Source organism: Giraffa tippelskirchi, chromosome 4 (assembly GCF_054371585.1).
Source record: "Giraffa tippelskirchi isolate mGirTip1 chromosome 4, T2T-mGirTip1v1.2.pri, whole genome shotgun sequence".
Lineage (NCBI taxonomy): Eukaryota > Metazoa > Chordata > Mammalia > Artiodactyla > Giraffidae > Giraffa > Giraffa tippelskirchi.
The window spans coordinates 80,026,017-80,051,435 of NC_137278.1; the positions used below are offsets into that span (position 1 = coordinate 80,026,017).

General features: G+C 40.9%; 1 protein-coding gene and 1 long non-coding RNA gene across 4 annotated transcripts in view; one reads left to right on the top strand and one right to left on the bottom strand.

Moving 5' to 3' along the window:
• TMEM178A (transmembrane protein 178A) overlaps positions 1–15,458 on the bottom strand; it is a 474,083-nt gene extending 458,625 nt beyond the window's left edge. For 2 of the 3 annotated variants that reach the window (XM_081483208.1, XM_081483211.1), the window contains exons 1-4: positions 15,287–15,458; positions 15,111–15,176; positions 14,945–14,989; positions 11,299–11,386 (exon numbers count right to left, since the gene is read on the bottom strand). In XM_081483208.1, the coding sequence (XP_081339334.1) occupies positions 11,299–11,383 (85 nt within the window). In that variant the 5' untranslated portion in view covers positions 11,384–11,386; positions 14,945–14,989; positions 15,111–15,176; positions 15,287–15,458. Of the gene's footprint in view, positions 1–11,298; positions 11,387–14,944; positions 14,990–15,110 lie in introns of all 3 variants that reach the window. The other variant, XM_081483213.1, reaches the window with a different exon arrangement.
• LOC145503545 (uncharacterized) lies at positions 15,393–19,544 on the top strand. Its single transcript, XR_014051562.1, has 2 exons — positions 15,393–17,029; positions 19,190–19,544. It is a non-coding gene; the product is annotated as an uncharacterized LOC145503545 (long non-coding RNA).
• The last annotated feature ends 5,875 nt before the right edge of the window (positions 19,545–25,419 follow it).

Genomic DNA, 25,419 nt, shown 5'->3' on the forward strand with positions numbered 1-25,419 from the left:
AGGAAGGGACAACTTACTTATTATGAGTTCCTTGAAGGATGGACAATCTTTTATTTATCTGTGTCTCTGTATCTGAGCATGTATGGTTGTTATTATATTTATTAAACAGTGAATTTCCTGAATACAAAAAGAAGAATTGGAAGAGGATCTTGACTACCCTTCAACTAAAAGGAATAGGATTTGAAATAATCAATCACAGCCCGTGAAATCAATATGAATGACAGAGAACTGAAGAATATTTATGTAAAGGCATTTTCTAAAAGCTTGGGGGGAAATGGGAAACGAGCCAGTAGAACTACCAGAATATATCACTGTAAAGTGATATCAATTTTTCACTATCTGAAAACAGACTTCTTGGGAACTGGTTTATCAGATTATTATGGAGTAAGCAAACTACTTAGGAAATATAAAGTGGCTAAAAATGTAAGAAGAATGACCTGAAGGAACCATTTGCTCCAATCTAAAGATGCCAGAGAGTAGAAGACACTAAAATTCATAGGAAAAGAATGAAGAAACATGATTAAAAAGAAAGTTGGGTCAAGATGCTCAAGAAATAAAGTTTAGGTAAAAACAAAACAACTGACTTAGAATGTTTCAAAAGAGAGAAAGCAGTGGTACGTTTGTGATATATGACTGAATGGTTAGCTTGACAACCAAGAGAAACTTCAACCAAAGAAAGAATTATTTACAGGAATAATAAAAGTGGAAATCAACATTTTTTTAGTAAATATTATGCATCTGGCACTATTCTCATCTAATTCCATCTTCCCAATTCTTTCATTAGGTATGTGCAATGTGATGTCATTTTTCAGATGAGGTTGGAAACATTAGTCCTGGGTGACCCAACCAGAAAGTGGCATGGCCAGGATTCGAAAACAGGACTCTCTGACATGATGGGTATTCAACCCTTCTCACATTGGGGATCCTAATGGAAAGTAAAGGAGCAAGAGGAGAAGCATCGCTGTGAAAAGTTCAAGGTTGATTCTACTAAATCCGTGAGAAAAGCCTAGCTAGCTGCACATGGAAGAAAGTTGGAATGGTCCAGCTCATAGAACAAGGCAACTGAGCATCATTTTAAACAAAAGAAAAGGGCAGCATTAGTAGCAGAGGCCACTGACATTGCAACACACTGTTTACAAGATTTTTGCAAAAATTCTGCTTCAGTGGCTGATAAAAACAGCCAAAGGCATGATTTATGCAACCTGGCAGTCTGCCATGGAGAAGCAGGAAAGAGCTGACAGTTGGTGAACTTAAGAGAAGTCACAAAGAAGGGGTACAAAAGAAATTTACTAGATTTTGAGCAGGGAAAAGGATTTTTGCTAAGACAACACAAATCATATAAACACAAACTAGACAATAACACAAGCAATATAATATCAAGGAACATGGGAAATATTACTTGTGATACAGAATATAAGAAATATAGAAAATCAGCTATTGAACCAGATATTATTTACGCATTTCATTATGTTTTGTTAAAAGATAATACTAAAAGAAAAAAAAGATAATCCTAGACCCTAGTTTAAAAAGTATTTTTAATTAGAATTCAATTAAACAAAAATCAATGGGGTTTCACTGAGTAACAGGCAAAGTACCAGACTGGAAGTCCAGAGATTTAATAAAACATTTTAGAACAAATATCTTGGTATTGCTAAGTTTGATTTCTTCACTGGAAAACTGGGTATAATAATAATAGTAATACAAAGGTTCAGAGAATCTTTGTGAACATTAAATGCAACGATGTTTGTGAAAATTGTCAGTGCTATGCAATCTTCGTACTGTTCATGGTGTTCTCAAGGCAAGCATACTGAAGCGGTTTGCCATTCCTTCTCCAGTGGACCACATTTTGTCAGAACTCTCCACCATGACCTGTCCATCTCAGGTGGCCCTACATGGCATGGCTCAGTTTCATTGAGTTAGACTGTGGTCCATGTGATCAGATTGGTTAGTTTTCTGTGATTGTGGTTTTCAATCTGTCTGCCCTCTGATGCAGAAGGATAAGAGGCTTATGGAAGCTTCCTGATGGGAGAGACTGACTGAGGGGGAAACTCTTGTTCTGATGGGTGGGCCCATGCTCAGTAAATCTTTAATCCAATTTTCTGTTGAAGGGTGGGGCTGTATTCCCTGTTATTTGACCTGAGGCCAAACTATGGTGGAGGTAATGAAGATAATGGTGACCTCCTTCAAAAGATCCCATGCACGCACTGTTACACTCAGTGCCCCCAACCCTGCAGCAGGCCATCACCAATCCACACCTCCACTGGAGACTCCTGGGCACTCACAGGCAAGTCTGGGTCAGCCTCTTGTGGGGTCACTGCTCCTTTCTCCTGGGTTCTGGTGCACACAAGGTTCTGTTTGTGCCGTCCCATAGTCTGTTTCCCCAGTCCTGTGTACGTTCTGGCGGCTCTATGGTGGGTTAATAGTGACCTCCTCCAAGAGGGCTTATGCCATACCCAGGTCTGCTGCACCCAGAGCCCCTGTAGCAATCCACGGCTGACCCGTACCTCCTCAGGAGACAGCCAAACACAGTTTTGCTCTCAGTCTCTGTGAGGTCTCTGTGTCCTGGTGTGCACAAGGTATGTTTGAGCCCTCTGAGCATCTCTGGCAGGCATGGGGTTTGATTCTAAACACGATTTTTCCCCTCCTACCATCTTGCTGGGGCTTTTCCTTTGCCCTTGGACATGGGATATCTCCTCAAAGTTGCTTTAGTGCCATGCAGCTACCATTCCAGCGCCTACCATCTTGCTGGGGCTTCTCTGACCTTGGACGTAGAGTATCTCCTCACAGTTGCTCCAGCGCTGTGCAGCTACTTCTGCTTTATTGACTATACCAAAGCCTTTGACTGTGTGCATCACAATAAACTATGGAAAATTCTTAAAGAGATGGGAATACCAGACCACCTGACCTGCCTCCTGAGAAATGCATCAATTCTTCTTGAAATGCAAGTCAAGAAGCAACAGTTAGAACTGAACATGGAACAACAGACTGGTTCCAAATCAGGAAAGGAATATGTCAAGGCTGTATATTGTCACCCTGCTTATTTAACTTATATGCAGAGTACATCATGAGAAATGCCGGGCTGGAAGAAGCACAAGCTGGAATCAAGATTGCCAGGAGAAATATCAATAACCTCAGATATGCAGGTGACCCCACCCTTATGGCAGAAAGTGAAGAAGAACTAGAGCCTCTTGATGAAAGTGAAAGAAGAGAGTGAAAACGTTGGCTTAAAGCTCAACATTCAGAAAACTAAGATCATGGCATCTGTCCCATCACTTCATGGCAAATAGATGGGGAAACAGTGGAAACAGTGTCAGACTTTATTTTGGGGGGCTCCAAAATCACTGCTGATGGTGACTGCAGCCATGAAATTAAAAGACACTTGCTCCTTGAAAGAAAAGACCAACCTAGACAGCTTATTAAAAAGTAGAGACATTACTTTGCCAACAAAGGTCCATCTAGTCAAAGCTATGGTTTTTCCAGTAGTCATGTATGGATGTGAGAGTTGGACCATAAAGAAAGCTGAGCACTGAAGAATTGATGCTTTTGAACTGTGGTGTTGGAGAAGACTCCTGAGAGTCCCTTGGACTGCAAGGAGATCCAACCAGTCCATCCTAAAGGAGATCAGTCCTGAATATTCATTGGAATGACTGATACTGAAGCTGAAACTCCAACACTTTGGCCACCTGATGTGAAGAACTGACTCACTGGAAAAGACACTGATGCTGGAAAAGATTGAAGGTGGGAGGAGGAGGGGACGACAGAGGATGAGATGGTTGGATGGCATCACTGACTCAACGGACATGAGTTTGAGTACACTCTGGGAGCTGCTGATGGACAGGGAGGCCTGGCGTGCTGCAGTCCATGGGATTGCAAAGAGTCAAACATGACTGAGTGACTGACTGAACTGATGCAATCTTCATCATCACGATTATTATTTCTGCTCTGGTCCTACTTAGGTATATGACCTTAGTTGTTGTTTAGTCACGAAGTCGTCCAACTCTTTTGCAACCTCATGGACTGTATGTAGCCCACCAGTCTTCTCTGTCCGTGGGATTTCCCAGGCAAGAATACTGGAGTGGGTCGTCATTTCCTTCTCCAGGGGATCTTCCCAACCCAGGGATCAAACTAGCGTCTCCTGCATTGGCAGGTGGGGTTTTTACTATTGAGCCACCGGGGAAACCCTGTATGACCTTACCAGTTAGAAAATGAAAGAGGAAACGAGGAGGGCTTTCCTGGTGGCTCAATCAGTAAACAATCTGTTTCAATGTGGGAGACCCGGGTTCGAGATATCCCCTGGAGGAGGGCATGGCAACCCACTCCAGTATTCTTGCCTGGAGAAACCTCATGGACAGAGGAGCCTGGAGGGCTACAAAGGGCTATAGGGTTGCAAAGAGTCGGACACAGCCGAGAGACTAAGCACAGCATAGCATTCTCTGCTATATAAATCATTGCTTTTCCTCAAAATTATATAAATATATTTTATAACAGATAAGCAATTAAAATGTGTAAAAATACAACATCCCCCTACCTATGGGTAGAGAGAAAGAGAAACTAAACTGACAGAGAGACAGAGCTGCCCAGTTCATCCCATATACTGTCTGTGGCACGCAGATCTGTCTGTCATAAGAAAACACTTGTGAAATTCAAATGCAGTGGAGTGAAACTTTGAAAAGAAATATCAACATGCAGGCAGAGCCCTCATCACATTCCATTCAAAGGACACATGTCAATGTTAACAGAATAATATAGCAATGTCTTCTTATTTTGTAAGTTCCTACTGATTCTACAAAGCTGGATACAAATGTTTGTCACCTCCCCTGTGAAGCCTTCTCCAATTTGCTGCCAGAGCACTGTGTGTAGCATAAGCTTACCAGTTCTCTGTAGTTGGCTGTCTTATACATTTACCTATCCACTAGATTACTAGGTCCTTAAAAATTAGAATAGCATCTTATTCAACTTTATAGCCTAGCCAACCACAGGGTCTGACACATAACAGTTGTTTAATAACACTGGTTTAAGAATTGAATTAATTAAGTGAATGCTGAAAACACAAAGTACATGATAGAAACTGGCTCTTAAGTCTACATAACTCATGTTATGCTGCCTTAATAGAAAACCTAACCATTTGAAAAAATGTACAAAGTCCATTCATGTCTCCCAACTTGTCTGGCTTCCTAGAATAAGAATGAAGACTTCCAATCCAGAAACTAGACAGCTGGCCTTTATTGACTAGCTGCTGCTTTTGGAGGCTGTCAGAATATTGTTATTTCCTACCTTCCCCAACTTATAAACATCCAGCCTATGAAATACAGGTGAAATAAGCCAAAGTAAGTAGAATAGAAATTATAATCTAAGATACAATTGAAAAAAAAATCACCAGTTGGAAAAAGCCTCAATTATGCCGAGGTAAGGAGCCCACAGTGTTTCAGAGGGAAACATACATATGAAGAAAAAAATCTTCAAGTAACCAGACAGGAATAATAAATTGCATAATAAAGGGAGGGAAGTCAGGCTGATCACAAACTTCTCCTTTGTATTATTAGATATTAGAAGGAAATTAAGCAGAATGTACAGAATTTTGAGGGGCAAAAGTTGTAATATAAGGTTCTGTACCCAGCTTCTATGACTCTTCTAGTTGCAACTGAGAGGAAACCTAGTTCTAACTATCTTAAGGTAAAATAAATGAAAAAGTTGGTTCAAAAAAGGTCCAAGGTAATTTTAGGTACAGCTAAACCCAGGGGCCCAAATATTGTCACTGCCCATCTCTCTCTTCTTCCTCCCTACCATCAACCCCACCAACTGTTGCTTCATCCTGTCTCTGCTTTTCTATCTATATTGGCCTCATTCTCTCACACTGTACGTACACTCTTTCCCTATCCCAGGAAGATTGACCCAGGAAACAATTCCATGCCCATATTGTTTTAGCTCATGATTCAAATGGATGAGAGACTCCCCTGTATCTGTAATATTTTCAATCTCATGAGATTACTTTGGTTGCTTGTACTCTGACCATGTCTAACCACCGTGGATGAGAAGTTGGTCCATTGTTGGTCAGATCTGGGTCACACACTGCTCTTGCAGCCAGGACATACACTGTGATTAACAGTTTCACAAGAACCTAATGAGATGGGAGGGAGGCAGTTACTTCACAAAAAGAAAAGGGGGGGAGGGGTGGGCAGACAATAAGAGAAAATATCAACTACAGTTCCCCATGCCCACTTAACACAAACTCACATAATTTCAAAAGTGCCTCCACCTCATGTTTGTCCAACGGATGTATAAATAAAGTCACACTTACTCCAAAGAGAAACAACACAGGATCACATCCAGTTATCTCCCCATCTTCATGCCCAGGATCTCTGGGTGATATACACACCTCTGACAAACAGATAGGCTTCTCTTGATTCAATAACCTGCAGTTTATACTTTCAAAATTATATTTATGAAACAAATGGAAGTTTGAACACTGGATATTTAATAATAATAATCACTTAATTTTTTAGGTGTTATTATTACAGGCTTTTCAAACTAATACTTATGACATATGATATGTAGGGTTTGCTTCAAAATAATCCAGTAAGTAAAGATAGGCATAAAACAAGATTGACTATAAATTGACAATCATTGAGGTTGGATACATCAGCATTCAATATTCTATTTATTGTGATTATGATTGAAATTTTTCACTGTAAAGTTACAATAATAATAGTTATAATGAAAAAAAAACCTATGGTTTAAATGATCAGTGTAATTATCCCCTACATCTCCATTAGACAGTAGAGGAAGAAAATTGGGTATCTTCAATTAAAACTCCAGGCAGATAGTAGGCCATGATGTATGCCACATGATGTACCAGATCCTTCAGAATAACACAGCAAGAGTTTACCTCTTGACAGTAAAACCAGTCTGACAATATCAGGTTTCTCCCTGTGCACAGATCACCCAAATTCATTATCCTTCAAAGCTGTGAGTAAAACAAATGCAGGAAAAAAATCCTTCTGGAGGTCCTGTCCCTTAACAACTCTCTTCTATTTGGTGTTATTACAAGGACCTGGGGATCAGCTTAGAAATCCAACAATCCCAAGTGCTTTCAGATTGACATTTCTCTGGCAATTCAATACTTTTAAAATCCCAGTCATCCACTGATTGAGTCTATTTCCATAAGTGAAAATCAGAAACCTTGTCTTGTCCTTGATTATAGACTTTTTTTGCATGTCTGCTTCTTAGCAGTATGTCTTAACCCTCAGCTAAGTGAGTCCTAAATGACTCAGGCTGAGGTATTTGAGGCAGAACTCATCAGTGGTGTGCCCAGGTTGAATCTGTTCATTGGCTGTTTAATAGAGAATGAATTGTTGTTACCTTCACCACCAGCCAGTCCTCAGCAGGATAGTTTGAGGAAGGGCTTAACGGGTCAGGCTTCTGGATTTCTCAAATTCCTCCTGAGTCCCACTCACATCCCCTACTCCATCTCCCACTTTCCAACTTCTGCCAGTAGTAACTCAAGCTTAGGGCAGGGGTTTTGGCTTCTGTAGTTCCATGAATCCCAGGGATGGGGGAGCCTGTTGGGCTACCATCTATGGGGTCGCACAGAGTCGGACACGACTGAAGCGACTTAGCAGCAGCAGCAGCAGCGGCAGTTCCAGGAAGTACATGATTATCTGACCCCCAGCTGTCCTAGATTACTGCCCACATCCAAAGGAAGGAAAGGCATCTCTTAATAAAGTTACATACTATCTCCTTCGTGCTTTCACAAGGACCAATTTACAATAAAGCACTTTCTTTTCTTGAAAGACATGCAAGAAGCAGGTAACATCCTGGAATTTTGACAACTCCTCTAAAGCTCCAGTCTCAGTGCAGGCACATGGTCTGAGTCCAATGAGAAGAGGTGGCCCTTTAACCATGTTTTAAAACAGCATAACAAAGATGGACAATTTTCCCGCCCTTAGTATGGGAGTCCTCTGCATTCTGTGCTACACTTATACTCAACCAAATCTACATTGTAGAGTTTGCTTCTAGCAATGGAATATTCCTAATAACAATTCTGTGCTTACTATTTTCAGTCGTAAAAGATAGAAAACCAACTCAAACTATCTTAAGGAAAACAAAGAAAATTTATTGACTTGTTTGACTGGAAGGTCCAAGAATAAGACTTCCAGCATAGCTGATCAAACATCTCAAATAATTCAGCTGGATTCATCTTTCTCATTCTCTTCCCTCCAGTGCTTGTCTGCTTTCTCTCCATTTCTAAAATCTGTTGGTTTCCTTTTGTTTATGTTGGCCTCATTCTCTCTTACATAGATGAACGCTGTTTACATGGCAGGGAAGATGGCCCCTGGCAGTCCAGCTCTACATCCATACAGCTCACAAGCCATATATGTAATTTAACTCAAGGGCCCTGACTGACCCTACTTGAATCATATGCCCACCCCTTGTATTAAGGGCAATTAAGGACAGGTCATCACAATTGACCCCTTGTATTAAGGACATTAAGGACAGGTTATTACAATTAACCAGGTCTAGGTACATACCTACTCTAAAGTGATAATTACACCAAAAATACACGGGTTGAAGGAGTAAATTTTCCTCAACTGGAAACAAACAACAATAACAAAATAGGATAAGTTGAGCAGAAAAACACGAAATGTTCACTATTCCAACTTACTTGTTTTCTAATGCCTGAAGGCATTCCCAATATTCATGGGATCTGAAAATATATAATCCACTTGTGTGTGTGTGCCAAGTTGCTTGTGTCTGATGCTTTGCAAGCCTATGGCCCCATAGCCTACCAGGCTCTTCTGTCCATGGGATTCTCCAGGCAAGAATACTGGAGTGGGTTGCCATTCCCTTCTCCAGGGGATCTTCCCAACACAGGGATCAAACCCACATCTCTTAAGTCTCCTGCATTGGCAGTCAGGTTCTTTACCACTAGCACCACCTGGGAAGCCCATAATCCACTTATCTTTTCTGAAAAATGTACTTGAAGAATCCCAGCTAACCAAAATTAAGACATTAATACAGGAGATGTCCAGATACTGAAAAAACACCAGTGTACTTCCTTTCCTCAGTTTGACCCTAGACTTGGGAAATAAGTTTTATTTGTGCTTTCAGGTAGATTTTGACATCCTAGGCTAAGATTTGGTCCCTCTTCTTTGTTTTCAACTTAGCTTCTGTTTCAGCTCCTTTCCCAATTCCAAAAAATCTGATTCTCAAGGCATATCCTTTATCAAACATTTCAGATAGCACCTTTTATTGGATTTGACCAGTTAAACAACATAGTTGGTACATAGCTACTAGGATGGATGAAATCCAAAATACTGATAACACCAAATGCTGAAGGATGTGAGACAACAAGAATTCCTTGCTGATGAGAATGCAAAAATGGTACAGCAACTTCAGGAGACAATTTGGCAGTTTCTCACAAAGTTAAACATAGCCTCACCATATGATGCAACAATCACACTCCTAGGTGTTTACCCAAATGAGTTGAAAATGTATGTCTTACTAAGACCTGCACGTAAATGTTTACAGAAACTTTATTCATAATTGCCAAAACTTGGAAGCACTCAAGATGTCCTTCAGTCAGTGAATGGAAAAATGGTGGTATATCCATACAATGAAATATTATACAATAACAACAAGAAATGAGCTATAAAGCCATGAACAGACATAAAAGAAACTTAAATGCCTATTGCTAAATGAAAGAAGACATAGCATACTGTATGGTTCCAACTATACAACATTCTGGAAAAGGCAAATCTATGGAGACAGTAAAAAATCAGTGGTTGCCAGGAGTTTGGGTTGGGAGGAAGAAGGGATGAATGGGTGAAGCATAGGGCAGTCTTAGGGCAGGGAAACTGTTTTATATGCTACTGTCATTGTGGACACATGACATGAATTTGTCAAAACCCATAGAACTAGACAAGGAGCGAACCCTAACTTAAACTATGGACTTTAGTTAATAATAATATATCAATACTTGTTCATCAATTGTAATAGATATACCATATCAATGCAAGATATTAATAACAGGGGAAACTGAGATGGGTATTTGGGAACTCTCTCTATTGTTTTTCACTTTCTTTGTTAACCTAAAACTGCTTTAAAAAATAAAATCTACTCATTTAAATAAACCAAAGAAAACATAATGAGCAGAAGTATTTTTTGGTGCGAGAAATAAGGAAGTGCTCAAAATATAATGTGTGTATGTCAAAAGAACACAGGATCCAATCTAAAAGAGCTCCCAGGAGCCAAGGCTGAATCAACTTACATAATAAAATAATGATAGCATAGGGTCGTATAAAATCTCGAGAATAAAATATTGACAAGGCCACACTGAAATTAATAAAATACAATTTTTTCTTATAGGAGAATGAATTCCAATTAAGAAATGTAGAAGGAATGAGGGAAATAGAAAATCGCCATTAGAACACTACTGTATAATCGCTACAGGCAAGATCTACTGATGAATGCTCAAATGAATGGATGAAAGCTTGAAGAGAAACAGGATATTTTCATAGTCTCAAAATATTGTCCAAAAATTATTCATTACAATGGGAAAACAGTAACTGTACAATGAAGTAAAGCAGACATCATCTTAAACAAATGATCAAGGTTACATCACTAATAATATACTGAATCACGTATCCACCAATACCATACCCTGAGAGGGGTACAAAACCCCTAAAATATCCTTCCTAAAATGCATAATTGCAAGCACACTATGAAAAAACAACAAGTTAACCCAAACTGAGCAACATTCTACAAAATATCTGATCAGACTCTTCAAAAATATCAAAGTCATAGAAGACAAACAAAGTCATGTTCACATTGGATAATTTGAGGGAATTTTTTATGTGGGATCTTAGTTTCCTGAACAGGGATCAAACCCACGCCCCCTGCCGTGGAAGGTAGAGTCTTAACCACTGAACCACCAGGGAAGTCCTGAGGAGACTTTATTAGTTTTTTTTTAAACTGAGGGGACTTTAAACAGGGGTAATTTAAAGTGTCAGCAAGGCATAGGGGAATCACAAAGGATGGTCACGGTGACCAGCATGGGGCTTGAGGGGGAAGGAAGTAGTTAGTGCAGCCTGGAGAGTTTGTGGAGAGGCCACTTGGTAGGACCCATGATTTTCAGTCAAGAACACAGTCATCCTGATGTGACTCCCCCAAGGAAGGAGCCAGAGGAACAAATGCCCTAAACGCACTCTCCCCACTGCCTCCAGTCTCCTGCCAGTGCTCCACAAGGAGCAAAAGCCAACCTGAAGCCAGAGGAAAGGAGTTAATGTGGTCCATACACACCTGTCTGCTGGGTCAACTGCGGGGTGGAGAAAGCAGAGCATGGACCTGGAGGGAAGCCATTCAGCACAAATCTCATAAAGCCCATATTCTAGGGGAGGAAGACAAACAACATAGTAATAGCAAACATTCACTGATTCTGGGGATCAGTTGAAATATAGTTGGCCAACGCATGAGTTAAAAAAAAAAAAAAAAGTCAGAAAAGCTGCCTCAGAAAGGAAAACACATTACAGAAAAACAGAGAAACAAGGGAGGGGAAGTAATATTAGCATACTCTGTTAAACAAAATTAATATGCAATTGTAAGCATTTAAGTATTCATACCATGTAAATGCATTCTGCAAATGAGATTATAGATTTGCTTGCAAACAGTAATCCTGCTAAATAAATGCAAGGTGCCATTATTTAAAACAACAACAATAACTAGTGGATAATATTGGCAGCAGTCCCTACAGAAAGCTCAAGCTTCCAAGAAGATACTATCTATAAAGAAATGTGCACTGCTCCAAGCATCCCCACAGCTAGAAGGGACTTAGCAAATGAGAAACATTTCTCTGGAGCCCTCCTTTGAACTGAAATTGATTGGCTTGCTAGACAGTAGCCTGGTGAGTTTCAGGATGGAGGTTCAGAGGACAGACTCCTCAGGCTTACCACTGCTGCACAAAGTTTCTGTGTGGGACCAGGACAAACTTAAACAGTTGAAGTAAATGGCTTTCCAGCTCTGGTACTTGTAACTGTAAACAAGTCTGTGCTGTCCACTAAAGTCCTTCCTCCCCTTCATCCATAGAGCTGACAAAGCAGAAGGATGGGAGGGGAAGCTGAAGTCACTGGGTGTTTAGATCAGTTCTGCTGGACACAGCAAAACCCAAAAGGGATTGTGACCTCCTGATAATCTTTCACAGCGAACCAAGTGATCATTGATTAAAAATAGCTTTGAACATGTATCGCACATCTATTTCAGGCCTCGTTTTATTTGGAATGCAAATACTGCTGGGAGCCAGCACTACATGAGCAGCAGCTGGAAATCTACTCAGACATTCTAGCCAATTCACGTCAAGCCCAGTTGGCGAAATGAATGCCATTCTGCGGTCTCAGGGAAGGAGAGATTGTTAATTATGCCCTACTGCCCAGTGGTTTTTATTGTGGACACATCTGGACTGAGAGGCTCATTTGAAATCCCCAATTTCACTGCTTCCCGGAGCCTAAACCAAGTTTAAAAATTGATTTGTGAGGATGAGAGGGTAGCGCATACAAACTGCCTCACTCACCCACAGACTCCATCCAGGTAAGGCTCTAATGAAAGTCTGTCCTAGTTTCAAAGGCTCTTTCATGCCTCGAGTGTTCATATTTTCATCAGTATTTCTTACCAATTCCTAAAATGCAGTGTGTGGACAGGCTTCTCCGTAAATGATAAATAAAACACACACACCCATCCCTAAACCTCAGGGCTAAGGAGTTTAGTTTCCACCACACCCTCAACCACCGCAGGCTGTGATATTTTCATCTCTCTGAAAGGAAGGCAGGCTGGGACCTTGTCTATTTCGACAGAAAGCCTTTCAAGGAATATCTATGCCTTGCATCAAGAGACACGGCCGTTTGTTATCAGGAAATCTTCCCTCCAAATTATCGCTGGCTCCTGTTTTGGCAGCATGAGCGCTGGAGTAGAGACTGCACTGTGGGAGATGCCATCTTTGAGAAAGGAATTAAAGCAGATCATCAGTCAAACCCAGGGTGGCTATTCAAATCCTACTGGGCTTTACTTTTGTTACCAAACGTCAACATTTGGAGGAGAGAAAGGTTTATTGAGGGCCATGCAAGAAGACGAGTGGCTCATGCCTTAAAAACCCCAAATTCCCTGAAAGCTTTCAGCAAAGCCCCTGTCTAGGAATGGTAAGGGAGGGGCATGGTTAGTTATTGCCAACTTCTTGGTGTCAGATCCTTTGCTCCTGAGGCCAGGTCATGGTCAGGTAAGGAGGTTCCTGTAAATCTCTATCAAATGAATGTTATTCTCTGTTCTCACAAAAATGGGCAAGGTCCCAAGGCACAACTGTCACCTTCTGAGGTCCAGGTCATGGCTGAGAGGAGGAAGATCTCAGCTGGTGGCACCCTCAGGACCAAGTCCTCAGACCCTGCCCAGCAGTCATTGCTGAGGGAGCCAGGTGCCCAACTCAACTGGCCCTTAGGCTCCTCAGACCACCTGTACAGAGTGGGCCAGGTCTCACAGGCTGTGACCCAGGCTGACTGCAGCTGCTATTAGGCTGTGGAGGCAGAAACGTGGGAGAGGTTCACCGCTGCCTCAAGGCCTGGACCTCGACTTGGCGAGGGCTCTGGAGCCCTGCAGGACACAGCCCCAGGATGTTCCCTGCCCCTGCCCCCCACCGCCCAGCTCATCCATAGGCCCAAGGCAAGGTGAACTGGAAGGCCCCAGAGGAGAAGCCCGTGATCAACCTCTTTGCTCTCCACCTGAAGACCAGCACTCCACCAATGGTTGGCTGAAAAATCCCCTCACTAATGGCCGGTCGGTCACAGTTGGTTGCTTGTGGGCGGGGCCACTGCAGCCCCAACCAATGGCTGAGTAGGAACCCTGTAGCTCATTGACAGTTGGTTCCTTGTGGGTGGGGCCCACTGCAACCTGGACCAGTGGCTGAGCAGGATCACCTACTACTGCTTCTGACAGGGTGAGAGGGTAATGGCGCAGGGTCTCTGCTGCATGCTAAGGCCTGCTTGGGGCCAGGCTCTACACACTTTGAGCCAATGAGCCACTTTCTATTGCACTTAGACCTCAAGTAACACAGGTCACTAACCTCCCTGCGCTCTATTCCATCCTCCTGTGAGACCACCAGTATTCACCCAGTGGAGAGCATCATCAGACCACGATGGAGATGTAGAACCAGCCTCACCTTGGTGAGTCAGGTATCCTACCTGAGGGGAAATTGTTACCAAGCAAGGGCATGCTGCCTGAGGCACACAGAAGCCAACACTATGGCATCAGCTTCTGAGGAAAGGAAGAGCTTTATTATGAGATCAACCGGCAAGGAAATTGGAAGCAAAGTTCTCAAATCTCTCTTCTCCACCCAGGCTTCAGGTGACATTTAAGGAGCTAGGGGAATTTCAAACTTGGAAGCTTACTGGCTAGTCTTGAATTAGTCCATATTGCAGGAAGCCAGATTTTCCTTATTGGAGGACACAGTGCTTCCTAAAGGGCACCGTGGCAACATTTCTCATCTTTGAGGTTCGTGGCCTGAAGATCTCTGGCTCTGGGTTCCGGGTTATCGTGGAGACATGGGTTCCCAACCTGCACATGCTCAGTCCTGTCCCTTAAAGTCTCCAGGTTTGATTAATCAACTTAGTTACAGAGGCAAAACCAGTGTAAGCTGGTGCTGTTTCAATCTGATTAATTAACATATTATTTAAGGAGACAAAACTAGGGTAAGCTGATGGATGTTTTACATGCTGTTTCAATATCAAAAGTGCTGGGAATCTATGTTCCCTTACCCCCACCTTCCCTCAAACTGCCTGAATACTAAGATTCATTTCGAATTTGTTCCTTTATGCCAAACCTTTCAAGGTTTTAGCCTTAAAAAAAAAAAAAATTCAAGACTTAATCCTTCTCTTTAGAGGAGACAGTCATGTTTTTATCAGTCACTTACCCCAACGGTGGCTAAATTTCCAAACTTTTCATAACAGCAGGAATTCTGAAGGAAGAAGAAAGAATGGAGAGGGTGAGAAGGGGTTGTCCCCAAAGAAAGGTAGCATGATTAAGACAATGAAAGTAAACTCTACTAGAGAGCCTTATAAGTTTTCCCTAGAGCTAACCTTGCTTAGTCCAAACTATCTGCACCAGCTACTCGGTTGATGTATCAACTTTACAGCAATCAGTTTCTGATAAAATTGAGGAAAATCAATCAGGTGAAGAACTTGAAAATTATAGAGCTATATATAATTTAATTTTAAAAGAATTTCAGAGCTGCCAGAGCTGCCTAACAATGTACCAATTAAAGGGGGGAGATTGTACTATTCCTGCCTCAGGAAGTATTTAAACCTATTTCTGACCATGGTGCTAGACAGAGCTTTTTTTTTTTTTTTTTTTTGCCTTAGGCAGCATGGAACTAGACCAAGCTAGAGGTCCATTCCAGCTCTGAGGTTGTCCTGGTTTACTCAACTACCTCATGGAGCCTTGTGATTCTGACTATAGAAGCTGAAGTCCATGTGACATCACAACAGCCAAGCAGGCACACAGGTGCCCACAATTCACAGGATTAGGAAGTCAGGTCACAACTCTTCTGTACCTCTTTGAATTGCTGGCATTGAAAGAGGGCACTCCACACTTAACTGGCCTGGACAGGGATCCTTTGGAGTCAAGGTCACTGTGCCAGACTCCTAGCTCTGGAAACAAACCTATTCTGGGCTGCCCAAAGCCCACAGGATAGAAGGAAGTAACTTTAGAGAGTGCCTCTTGCATTTCTCTACCATGAAACTAAATGCTTAGACTCATGCTTCCAGCTGGAGCTAAAACCATGTCAAAGAAAAGAATAACAGTTTGGGGTCATATTTGAAAATTTGGTGGAATCCAGATTTGCTCAACACTAATGCTAAGGATTGAGAAATCTGTATGCAGGTCAGGAAGCAACAGTTAGAACTGGACATGGAACAATAGACTGGTTCCAAATTGGAAAAGGAATACGTCAAGGCTGTATATTGTCACCCTGTTTATTTAACTTAATATGCAGAGTACATCATGAGAAATGCTGGGCTGGATGAAGCACAAGCTGAATCAAGATTGCTGGAAGAAATATCAATAACCTCAGATATGCAGATGACACCACCCTTATGGCAGAAAGTGAAGAAGAACTAAAGAGCCTCTTGATGAAAGTGAAAGAGGAGAGTGAAAAAGTTGGCTTAAAGCTCAACATTTAGAAAACTAAGATCATGGCATCTGGTCCCATCTCTTCAAGGCAAATAGTGGAAACAGTGGCTGACTTTATTTTGGGGGGCTCCAAATCACTGCAGATGGTGACTACAGCCATGAAATTAAAAGACTCTTACTCCTTGGAAGAAAAGTTATGACAAACCTAGGCACCATATTAAAAAGCAGAGACATTACTTTGCCAACAAAAGTCCGTCTAGTCAAAGCTATGGTTTTTCCCGTAGTCATGTATGGATGTGAGAGTTGGACTATAAAGAAAGCTGAGTGCCAAAGAATGGATGCTTTTGAACTGTGGTGTTGGAGAAGACTCTTGAGAGTCCCTTGGACTGCAAGGAGATCCAACCAGTCCATCCTAAAGGAAACCAATCCTGAATATTCATTGGAAGGACTGATACTGAAGCTGAAACTCTAATACTTTGACCACCTGATGCAAAGAGCTGACTCATTGCAAAAGACCCTGATGCTGGGAAAGACTGAAGGCAGGAGGAGAAGGGGACGACAGAGGATGAGATGGTTGGATGGCATCACTGACTCAATGGACATGAATTTGAGTAAACTCCAGGAGTTGGTGATGGACAGGGAGGCCTGGCGTGCTGTAGTCCATGGGGTCGCAAAGAGTCGGACACAACTGAGCGACTGAACTGACTGAATGTTAATGGTGAAGCTTAGGTTCAGAAACAACAACAAATATGGTGCCATGGAAAGAACAAGTTTTTTGGAAGCAAATAGATTTGCATTCAGGTTCCAGTTCTACTGCAAGATCTTTGGCAATTTCTTTATGGCTTCCGGGCCTCCATTTTCCTCATAGGTAAAGTGAAGCTACTACTTTTTTCTTTGAGAAATTACATGAGAATTAAATTAGATAGAGAGCTTCTTAGGTGGCGCTAGTGTTATAGAATCCGCCTGCCAATGCAGGAGGCATAAGAGACGCAGTTTCAATCCCTGAGTCAGGAATATCCCCTGGAAGAGGAAATGGCACCCTACTCCAGTATTCTTGCCAGAAGAACCCCATGAACAGAGAAGCCTGGTGGGCTACAGTCCACGGGATTGCAAGCGTGAAGACACGACTTAGCAACTGAACAACAACAAATATGTCTTGAAACAAATTTGCCATCCCTGTTTCAGGTTAAGGCTGCCTTAAGCCTACAAATGAGGCATATTTCAGAGATGATTAAGTGGGTTCCCTGGTCAGTAGGTAGTGTGTGGCCAAAGATAAAGCAGACCCTGAGAGCACCCGGCTTTATGCAGTCTGATAAGCAAACTAAGCTGAGAATCTGTGCTTTCTGGTGAGTGCGGGGAAGGCAGTGGGGCCATGAGTCAAAACCGAGCTAGAAATGAAAGAGCCAGCACTGCATAGTGCTTGGTGCACTCAAGGGGGTTCCTGCCTTCCAAAACTTCCAGAAAGTGTTAACAGATTGTTTTCCAAAAGCCAGGTTATTTCTCGGACTTTAAGAAATGTGAAGGCAACTACAGCAGGGTTTCTCCCCTAAGGTGATAGGCAAAGGCTTTGATGAGAAATCCCCAGGAATCTCAAGTCAGTGGGTAAAAGCCTGACCTTGGGGCCTGCAGACTTGTCACAGCTGAGACCCGTGAATGCCAAGGCCGGAGGTCTCTGAATGGCCGGGACCTTCACCCGCTGTGTCTCCCCAAGGACAGCTAATGCTTCCCCTACAGAAGCTTCTGCTAATGCTCCTTATGATTGATTAACGCCTTTGAAGGCCTTAAGTGTTTTCACTGGTTACAGAGCAGTGTTAGTCCCTCCCGGGCGACATCAGGGAGCCTTTGAGATGGTTCCACAGCAGCCACAGGTTATCATTCTAATAGCCTGTTAAAAGTCTTCTACTTGGGACTTAAAATTGTAACTTGCTCCACTCAGTTGTTCCATTTTGTTTTGTTTTGTTTTCAAGGCTCAGTGCTTTTCTTTGTAAACATTTAGTAACAGGAATTAACAAATAGAACGACTGCAAATGGAGCAGTGTTGGTTTTGTTCACTGGGGCTTTTTCCTATCAAAATGTGGTACCTGCTCCCTGTATTTTCCTTCCCAGTATGGAGAACTCAGCACAGTGACTGAAATCACAGGGATGTGAGAGGGTTGAGGAAGGCATGCAGAGGCATGGATGCAGGGCAGGAGGGGGTGAGACACAGGACAAAGAGGAGGTGGGATGTGGAGGTGGTGGGTGGAAGAGACAGCCAGCATGGTTGGGAGATTAAGCGAATAAGTAAACATGCTATGATAATAGGAGCCAATATTCTCATTGCTAAGGAAGGTATTTATAAACATTGAAACAGGAAAGTCTGGAAAACCCTGACGGTTTAAGATTGAAACCAAAGTATCAGTACGTACTTAGCTTTCATTATGTGTGTATAAATATATATATGCACACAAATATAGAAATACTATAGATATATATATGTGTGGATTATATGTACATACATTAACATGCACACATATATGCATATATATCTCATATATATGTATATATATCTCATGCAAAGTATCAGTATGTACTTAGCCTTCATTATGTGTGTATAAATATATACATGCACACAAATATAGAAATACTATAGATATATATATGTGTGGATTATATATACATACATTAACATGCACACATATATGCATATATATATATCTCATATATATCTCATGCAAAGTATCAGTATGTACTTAGCTTTCATTATGTGTGTATAAATATATACATGCACACAAATATAGAAATACTATAGATATATATGTGTGGATTATATGTACATACATTAACATGCACACATATATGCATATATATCTTATATATGTGTATATATATATGTACATACTTATACATATTTCCTATATCTGTCCACTGAGTGAATGACCTAAAAGCACTGATACCCCATTAGCAATTAAAACATTGAGCGCCCAAATCTTGGTCTCTGAATATACCCTTTATTAAAGGAAACCGGGGACTTACAATGTGGTACTGCCAGTGCAGGAGATGGGGGTTCGGTCCCTGGGTCAGGAAGATACCCTGGAGGAGGAAATGGAAACCCACTTCAGTCTTCTTGCCTGAAGAATACCACGGACAGAGAATCCTGGCAGGCTACAGTCCAAGGGATCGCAAAGAGTCAGACACAACTGAGCACATAAGCACAACGCAAAAGAAACCAGAGATTCTTGGGAAAATGGCTGATTCCAGGCCTACAACAGGGAAAGTACAAATTGAATCTGAAACATCATCTTATACCAGAAAATAAGGAAATGTTTAATGAACAATGGGGATATGCAATAACGTGGATGAATTGCAAAAAATGTTAGGCTGAGTAAAAAGATTGTTACACAAAAGACATATTGTATTAGTCCATCTGTATGAAGTTCTAGAAAGGATATCTATAGTGAGAAAAAATCAGAGCAGTAGTTGTCTGGTGAGGGGAGAGGTGGGGATGAATGGTGTACCCAGAACGGGGCATTAGAGAACTCTCAGTTATGGTAAAATTCTCTCTCTATAGAAGTCTGAGTTCTGCAGATGTACATACTAGTTAAAACTTACCAAATGGTACACCTAAGATTTGTGTGTTTCCTGTGTAAATGTTACCTCAAAAGGAAAGAAGACAAACTAGAAACATATTAAACTATAGTTGTTGATATGTATACTGCAGCATTCAGGGGAAAGTGTACTGATTGACGTCAGCAAATTATTTTGAAGTGCATCCCCCGAAATGAAGTGAATCAATGGATGCACAGAGAGATAAGTAGACTGTGATGAAGCAAGTATAGTAAAATGTTAATTGTACAGTCCAGATGATAGATGCATGTGTTCCCTGTAGATTTCTTTTTATCTGTCCTGTATGTTTGAAAAATCCCATAATAAAGTGTTGGGAATTTTTTTAAACCTCGCCATGGCCTAAGAGTGGAATGACTTTACTAAGGTGAAACTGTATAAGACAAGAAGTTGGACCAACTGAGAAGCCCAGACAAATTGCACTGGAGTATTTTCTTCCTAGAGTGTGTCCTTAAAGACATGAGATAGAGGTACATCTATAGGTCAGTTCTTCCCATCATCCCTAATGTTGAGACCAATAAGAATGACTATCCATCTGACCATTGATGACAGATAGATTGCTCTTATCCACCAAATCAGCCTGATCATTTTTACTTCCTCTGAAAGTGTTACCAGTTAAATTGCATGAAAACAGTGTGTTTGAATATAAATGAATGTCCTTTCATTCCTATTCTAGATCAGTAGTTATCTACTGAAGACTAGGCCTCAGATTTGAATATATTATTTTTTGCTAGTATATTATAATGGTAACGCATGATATATTATAAATAGTGTTCTGCTAGTTGCTTTCACCTGTTATATCCCTGGACAGCTTTCCATGTTAATACATAAAAATTACATCATCTGCAAAATGGAAACATGATAATTGTTAAGACAAATTTAATATTTATAAATAACTTACAGCAATGTCTGGCGCATAGTAATTGTTTAACTAAGATGAGCTATTGCTATTTCATTGTAAAGATGTTTCATAGTTTGTGTAATTTATTGATGGGCAGGTTGCTGTTAGTTTTTCCCAACTACAAATACTGTGGAATTAAACAGTCTTATACCTATATATTTATATATGTAAATATTACTAGGATAAATTCCTAAAAGTAGAAGTTCTGGGTTACAGAGATTGTACCCTGTACCAATTATGTATCTACTGTCTCTCAGCCAAACCTCATCTTCCTACACTTTTTTCTTCCCCAATCTGAGCTAGGAATTTGAAAACTCCCTTTCCCAGAATTTCCAGCTGACCTCTTTGGGGTTTCCAAGAAGATATTGCCAAATTAACCTTCAAAATGGTTGCATCAGTTTGAATTCCTAGCAACAGTGTATCAAAGGGTCTCTTTGCCTAGTTACAAAGTTTTCTAAGTAAGAATCTTCAGGGGTGGGGCCAAGGTATCTGTGTTTTCTTAGAGAATCACCCAATGCACAGTCAGATGGAAGCCATTGTTGTAGAACTGATTCTCAAAGTGTGTCCCTAGACCAGCAGAGTGGGCACCAACTGGGAGTTCTTAGGAATACAGAAATCTCAGGAGCTGCATCTTAACAAGATCCCCAGGGGATTCAATTGCATATTAAGGCTTGAGAAACACTGCTCTATAAGGGAATCTGTCAGATGAGTAGCAACAGATCATGTGCTTATATAATTTGGTGGCCCTAATTACTGAAGGAGAATACAAAATCAAAACAAAAATTGAGTACAAATTGAATATTTATTTACAATGAAGTAAGAAGTCATAATATTATAAAATACCAATTTCTAAAACTGAAAAACTCCACAAACATCACAAAAACCGGGGGTGGGCGTGGGGCAGAGGGTGTTGGGGAGCGGCAGAATGGCAAAACATATTTCCTAATGAACTGCCTAAAGTACATGCACAATATTTTTCCAAATTGTTAGTCATCTCTGTATATAATTTTCATATAATCTTTCTATAAGGAAATGAGAAGGATAATTCAGTCTACTAGAAATTTATTTATTCATTATTGATAATTTAGAAAAGTTTTTTTCCCAACTTCTAATTCATTACAGTGTCGTGTAACAATTTTAGAGTTTTGTCAAATTTGGGCTAAGCTCTAACCAGTTTCCTTCACCTATGAGCCAAAAGGCTTCTTTTGCAGTGGCTAATTTTAAATACCAATGACACTCATTAACTTTTCTGTAGTCCACGTCCTCATGCAGACCATTACTTTTATCCTCCTCTGTTCTTTGTCCTGGAGTGTCCCAAATCACATAAATTTCCTCTCATTTTTGTTATTGTTTTGTCTATGTTTTCTTTGTTGTTGTGATCCTGTTTCCTATCTTTTTGATTTTGACCATCAGAGTCTTTAGCTTCCATTGTGATAAGAGAGTTTTCAATATTTTAAAGTCTCTCTTAGTCTTCTTTCTTTTAGTTTAAATCATCAGTTTCCATTAAGATACATCCTTCCTTTCCTCTTTGAGTTTTAGTCTATCAGCCGTTCTGAAAATGGATACAAAATTAGTCCAAAATTAAGGCATGCATAAAAGCAAGTCAAATCTATTTCTAAATTGTGCCTGTAATATATTGAGCTAAATAATAGTATGATCAAATTACTCTTATACTACATCTATCACCTTACTGATGAATATAGGAGTTCTGTCACTAGAACCCTTGTTTCTTGAGGACTGTTTAATGCATTGTATCAATACTGCATGCTGTTTCATCTAAAACCAATACAATTCATCTCGACAAGATGTGTCAGATATGTTAGGACTTATTCTGTGATGCATAAAACCTGCAAAATCAGAGACTTACTGCTCACAGTACTGGTTAAAGATTTTTGCCCCTACAAACACAGACATTCTGGAAAATTCTATTTTGAGCACACATAATCAAAACAAGGGAAAACAGTGTGTTTATAATTATACATGCTGCTTTATCAAGTATATTCCTGCTGAAAGAACATTTCCATTTTGTTTAGGCATCATTGAGAACTGAATCCTCCATTTATAACTTTTCATGTTTGATGACTGGAAGAATTTTCAACAGACTAGCTTCTGGCTCTGTACATTTCAAAATCTTGTCTCTCTCCCAATCCCCACATGCTTCCAGTGCCAAGTATTATAGGATAAGTTCATTCCATGGCACCATCAGTGGCCTTTCCCCTTCATGCCACACTTAGTGAGTGAGCATGCATTGATATCAATACAATGCATTAAAAAGTCCTGAAGAAACAGGATTCTAGTGACAGAACCCCTATATTTATCAATAAGGTGATAAATGTGGTATAAGAGTAATTTGATTATACCTTTATGTCACTCAAAACATTATAGACACAATTGAGAAGTGTTTTGACTTGTTCTTGTGCATGCCATTCAGCACAGGAAATAGTAGAAACATTTCTGGAAGCCAGACCTATATTAGAATAACTAGTAACAATGCAACTATACACAAAAGTAACTCTAGGCTACATGGAAATGTATCATTAATATCTTCAACCCAATTTCTCTTTATCTGAACCCCAAAAGTGCCCACAACCAATTCAAGGCCACCCCACAACTGGGGAATTGCAATGAAGGGAGAGTGGGGAGTAAAAAGAGATAGTTGAGATAGTTGTCTTAACCAATTTCAGTTGAAATATTTTACTTTTTGAAACTTTACAAAAATATATGACCAAGTAAAAGATATTGATGGGGCCCCTCCCTGGGCTTCTGAAAAGAGCTGTGCAGGCAAAGATCCTTGAAGCTTAAGCTTCATTAAGTTCACAATCTGTCCCTGCAGAGAAGCACGTAGGATCAAAATGCTAAAGCAGAGAAATACTTCAGAGATTCCTAGTAGAACCTCCTTGATACAAACATGGGGAAACTGAGGCCCTCAGAAGTTATATGACTTCCTCAGGATCACCCATGGGCTTAGTAACAGAGCTGGGACTAGACTCTCGACTCCAAGCCAAGTGTTCTTGCTCTAGAGTGCTTGTAGACTTGCAGTTTTTCCCCTTAAGAATTTTATGCTTTTTTTTTTTTTTTTTTTTTACTGCAGTGGGTCTTCATTGCTGTACCTGGGCTTTCTCTAGCTGTGGCGAGGGAGTCTACTCTAGTTGTGGTGCAAGGGCTTCTCACTGAGGCGGCTTCTCGTTGCAGAGCACGGGCTCTAGGGTGCAGGCTTCAGTAGTTGTGGTGCACAGGCTCAGCTGCCCCATGACATGTGGAATCTTCCCAGACCAAGGATAGAACCCATGTCCCCTGCATTGGCAGGCAGATTCTCAACCACTGGACCACCAGGGAAGTCTAAGACTTTTACACTTTGAGAGCTAAATTTATGCCCAATGATGGAAATAAAATATTAGAAGGGGTGTCCCTTCAGATTTCATTTAGGCAAAGTGTCCAAAAAATACCCCTTATCCCTGTGACCAGTCTCACAGCCTCTCAAGAAGTACTTGCCAACAGAGAGAGTTTGCTGATCCATTAGATCTTACACGGCAAAGAAAAAAAGTTCCTTCCATAAGTCATAAGTCATAACAAACATGTTGATGAGATGTAGTCTGATACCGAAACAGGCATTCTGTACCCCAAAGAAGGAAGGACTACCTAATGTTAATACTAAAGCCGATGTTAGCCTATTACATGGGTCTCATGCTGTGGCTCTCTTCTGATTTGTGCCTTCAGATAAAGATTTAATATCCCTCATTTAAATTACATAATCTGTTGGGTTTTCATGGGCTGCAGCATGTTTCTATACTAAATTTCAGTGTAGTCATTTCCACTGTGAAGATTTAATTAGTCTGACAATTCACACCACACAATTAACTTAAATATCTGCTATCTGGGCCATATTCTATGGTCCTCATGCAAGCAACAATCATTTATTGGATGCCCCTGCTGTGCTGGGCCTTGTAATAGGGGAAATAGAAGAGGCACATGACATCACTGAGGAACTACAAAGATGAAAGACATAAGATTTTGCCCTTGTGGAGCTCCTACACAAGAGGGAGCAACTGATTCCTGACCCAACCATTGCAATACAATATGGTAGAGTCTGAGAGCACAGAAGAAGGAAAATGTCACTCAACCAGAGAGAGGGGAATTCAAGAAGGCTTTGGGCTTCCCTTGTGGCTCAGCTATAAAGAATCTGCCTGCAATGCGGGAGCCCTGGGTTCGATCCCTGGGTTGGGAAGATCCCCTGGAGATGGGAAAGTCTACCCACTCCAGTGTTCTGGGCTGGAGAATTCTAAGGACTGTATAGTCCATGGGGTTGCAAAGAGTCAGACATGATTGAGCAACTTTCACTTTGGAAAGCTGACTTTTGAGTTAATTCTCAAAAGCAAATGCTCACCAGAGAGAGAAGAGGAAGGACATTAAAAGCAGAAGGGCCAAACTGTGCAAGGATTTGGAAATGTGAAGGAGAATATTTAGGAGACAACTAAAAGTTTACTGGGGCTATAACCTAGGAGCCTGGAGGCAGGGAAGGTAGTAGCAGGAAAAAAAAAAAAATGTGAAGAGTGACATGTCCACCTGGTCTTGGTGGACCATACTAAAGAGTTTGAACTTGCTTCTGAGGCAAGAGTAAGATTTTAGGCAGTGTGATGACTTAAGATGTGTTTAGGAAAGCCAAGTGTAGAAGGCAGGGAGTGACAATGCTGTGTGTGGTAAAGGTCCAAGCAAGAAATAAAGAGCCTGAGCTGGGAAAATCCCAATGACTAGGACGA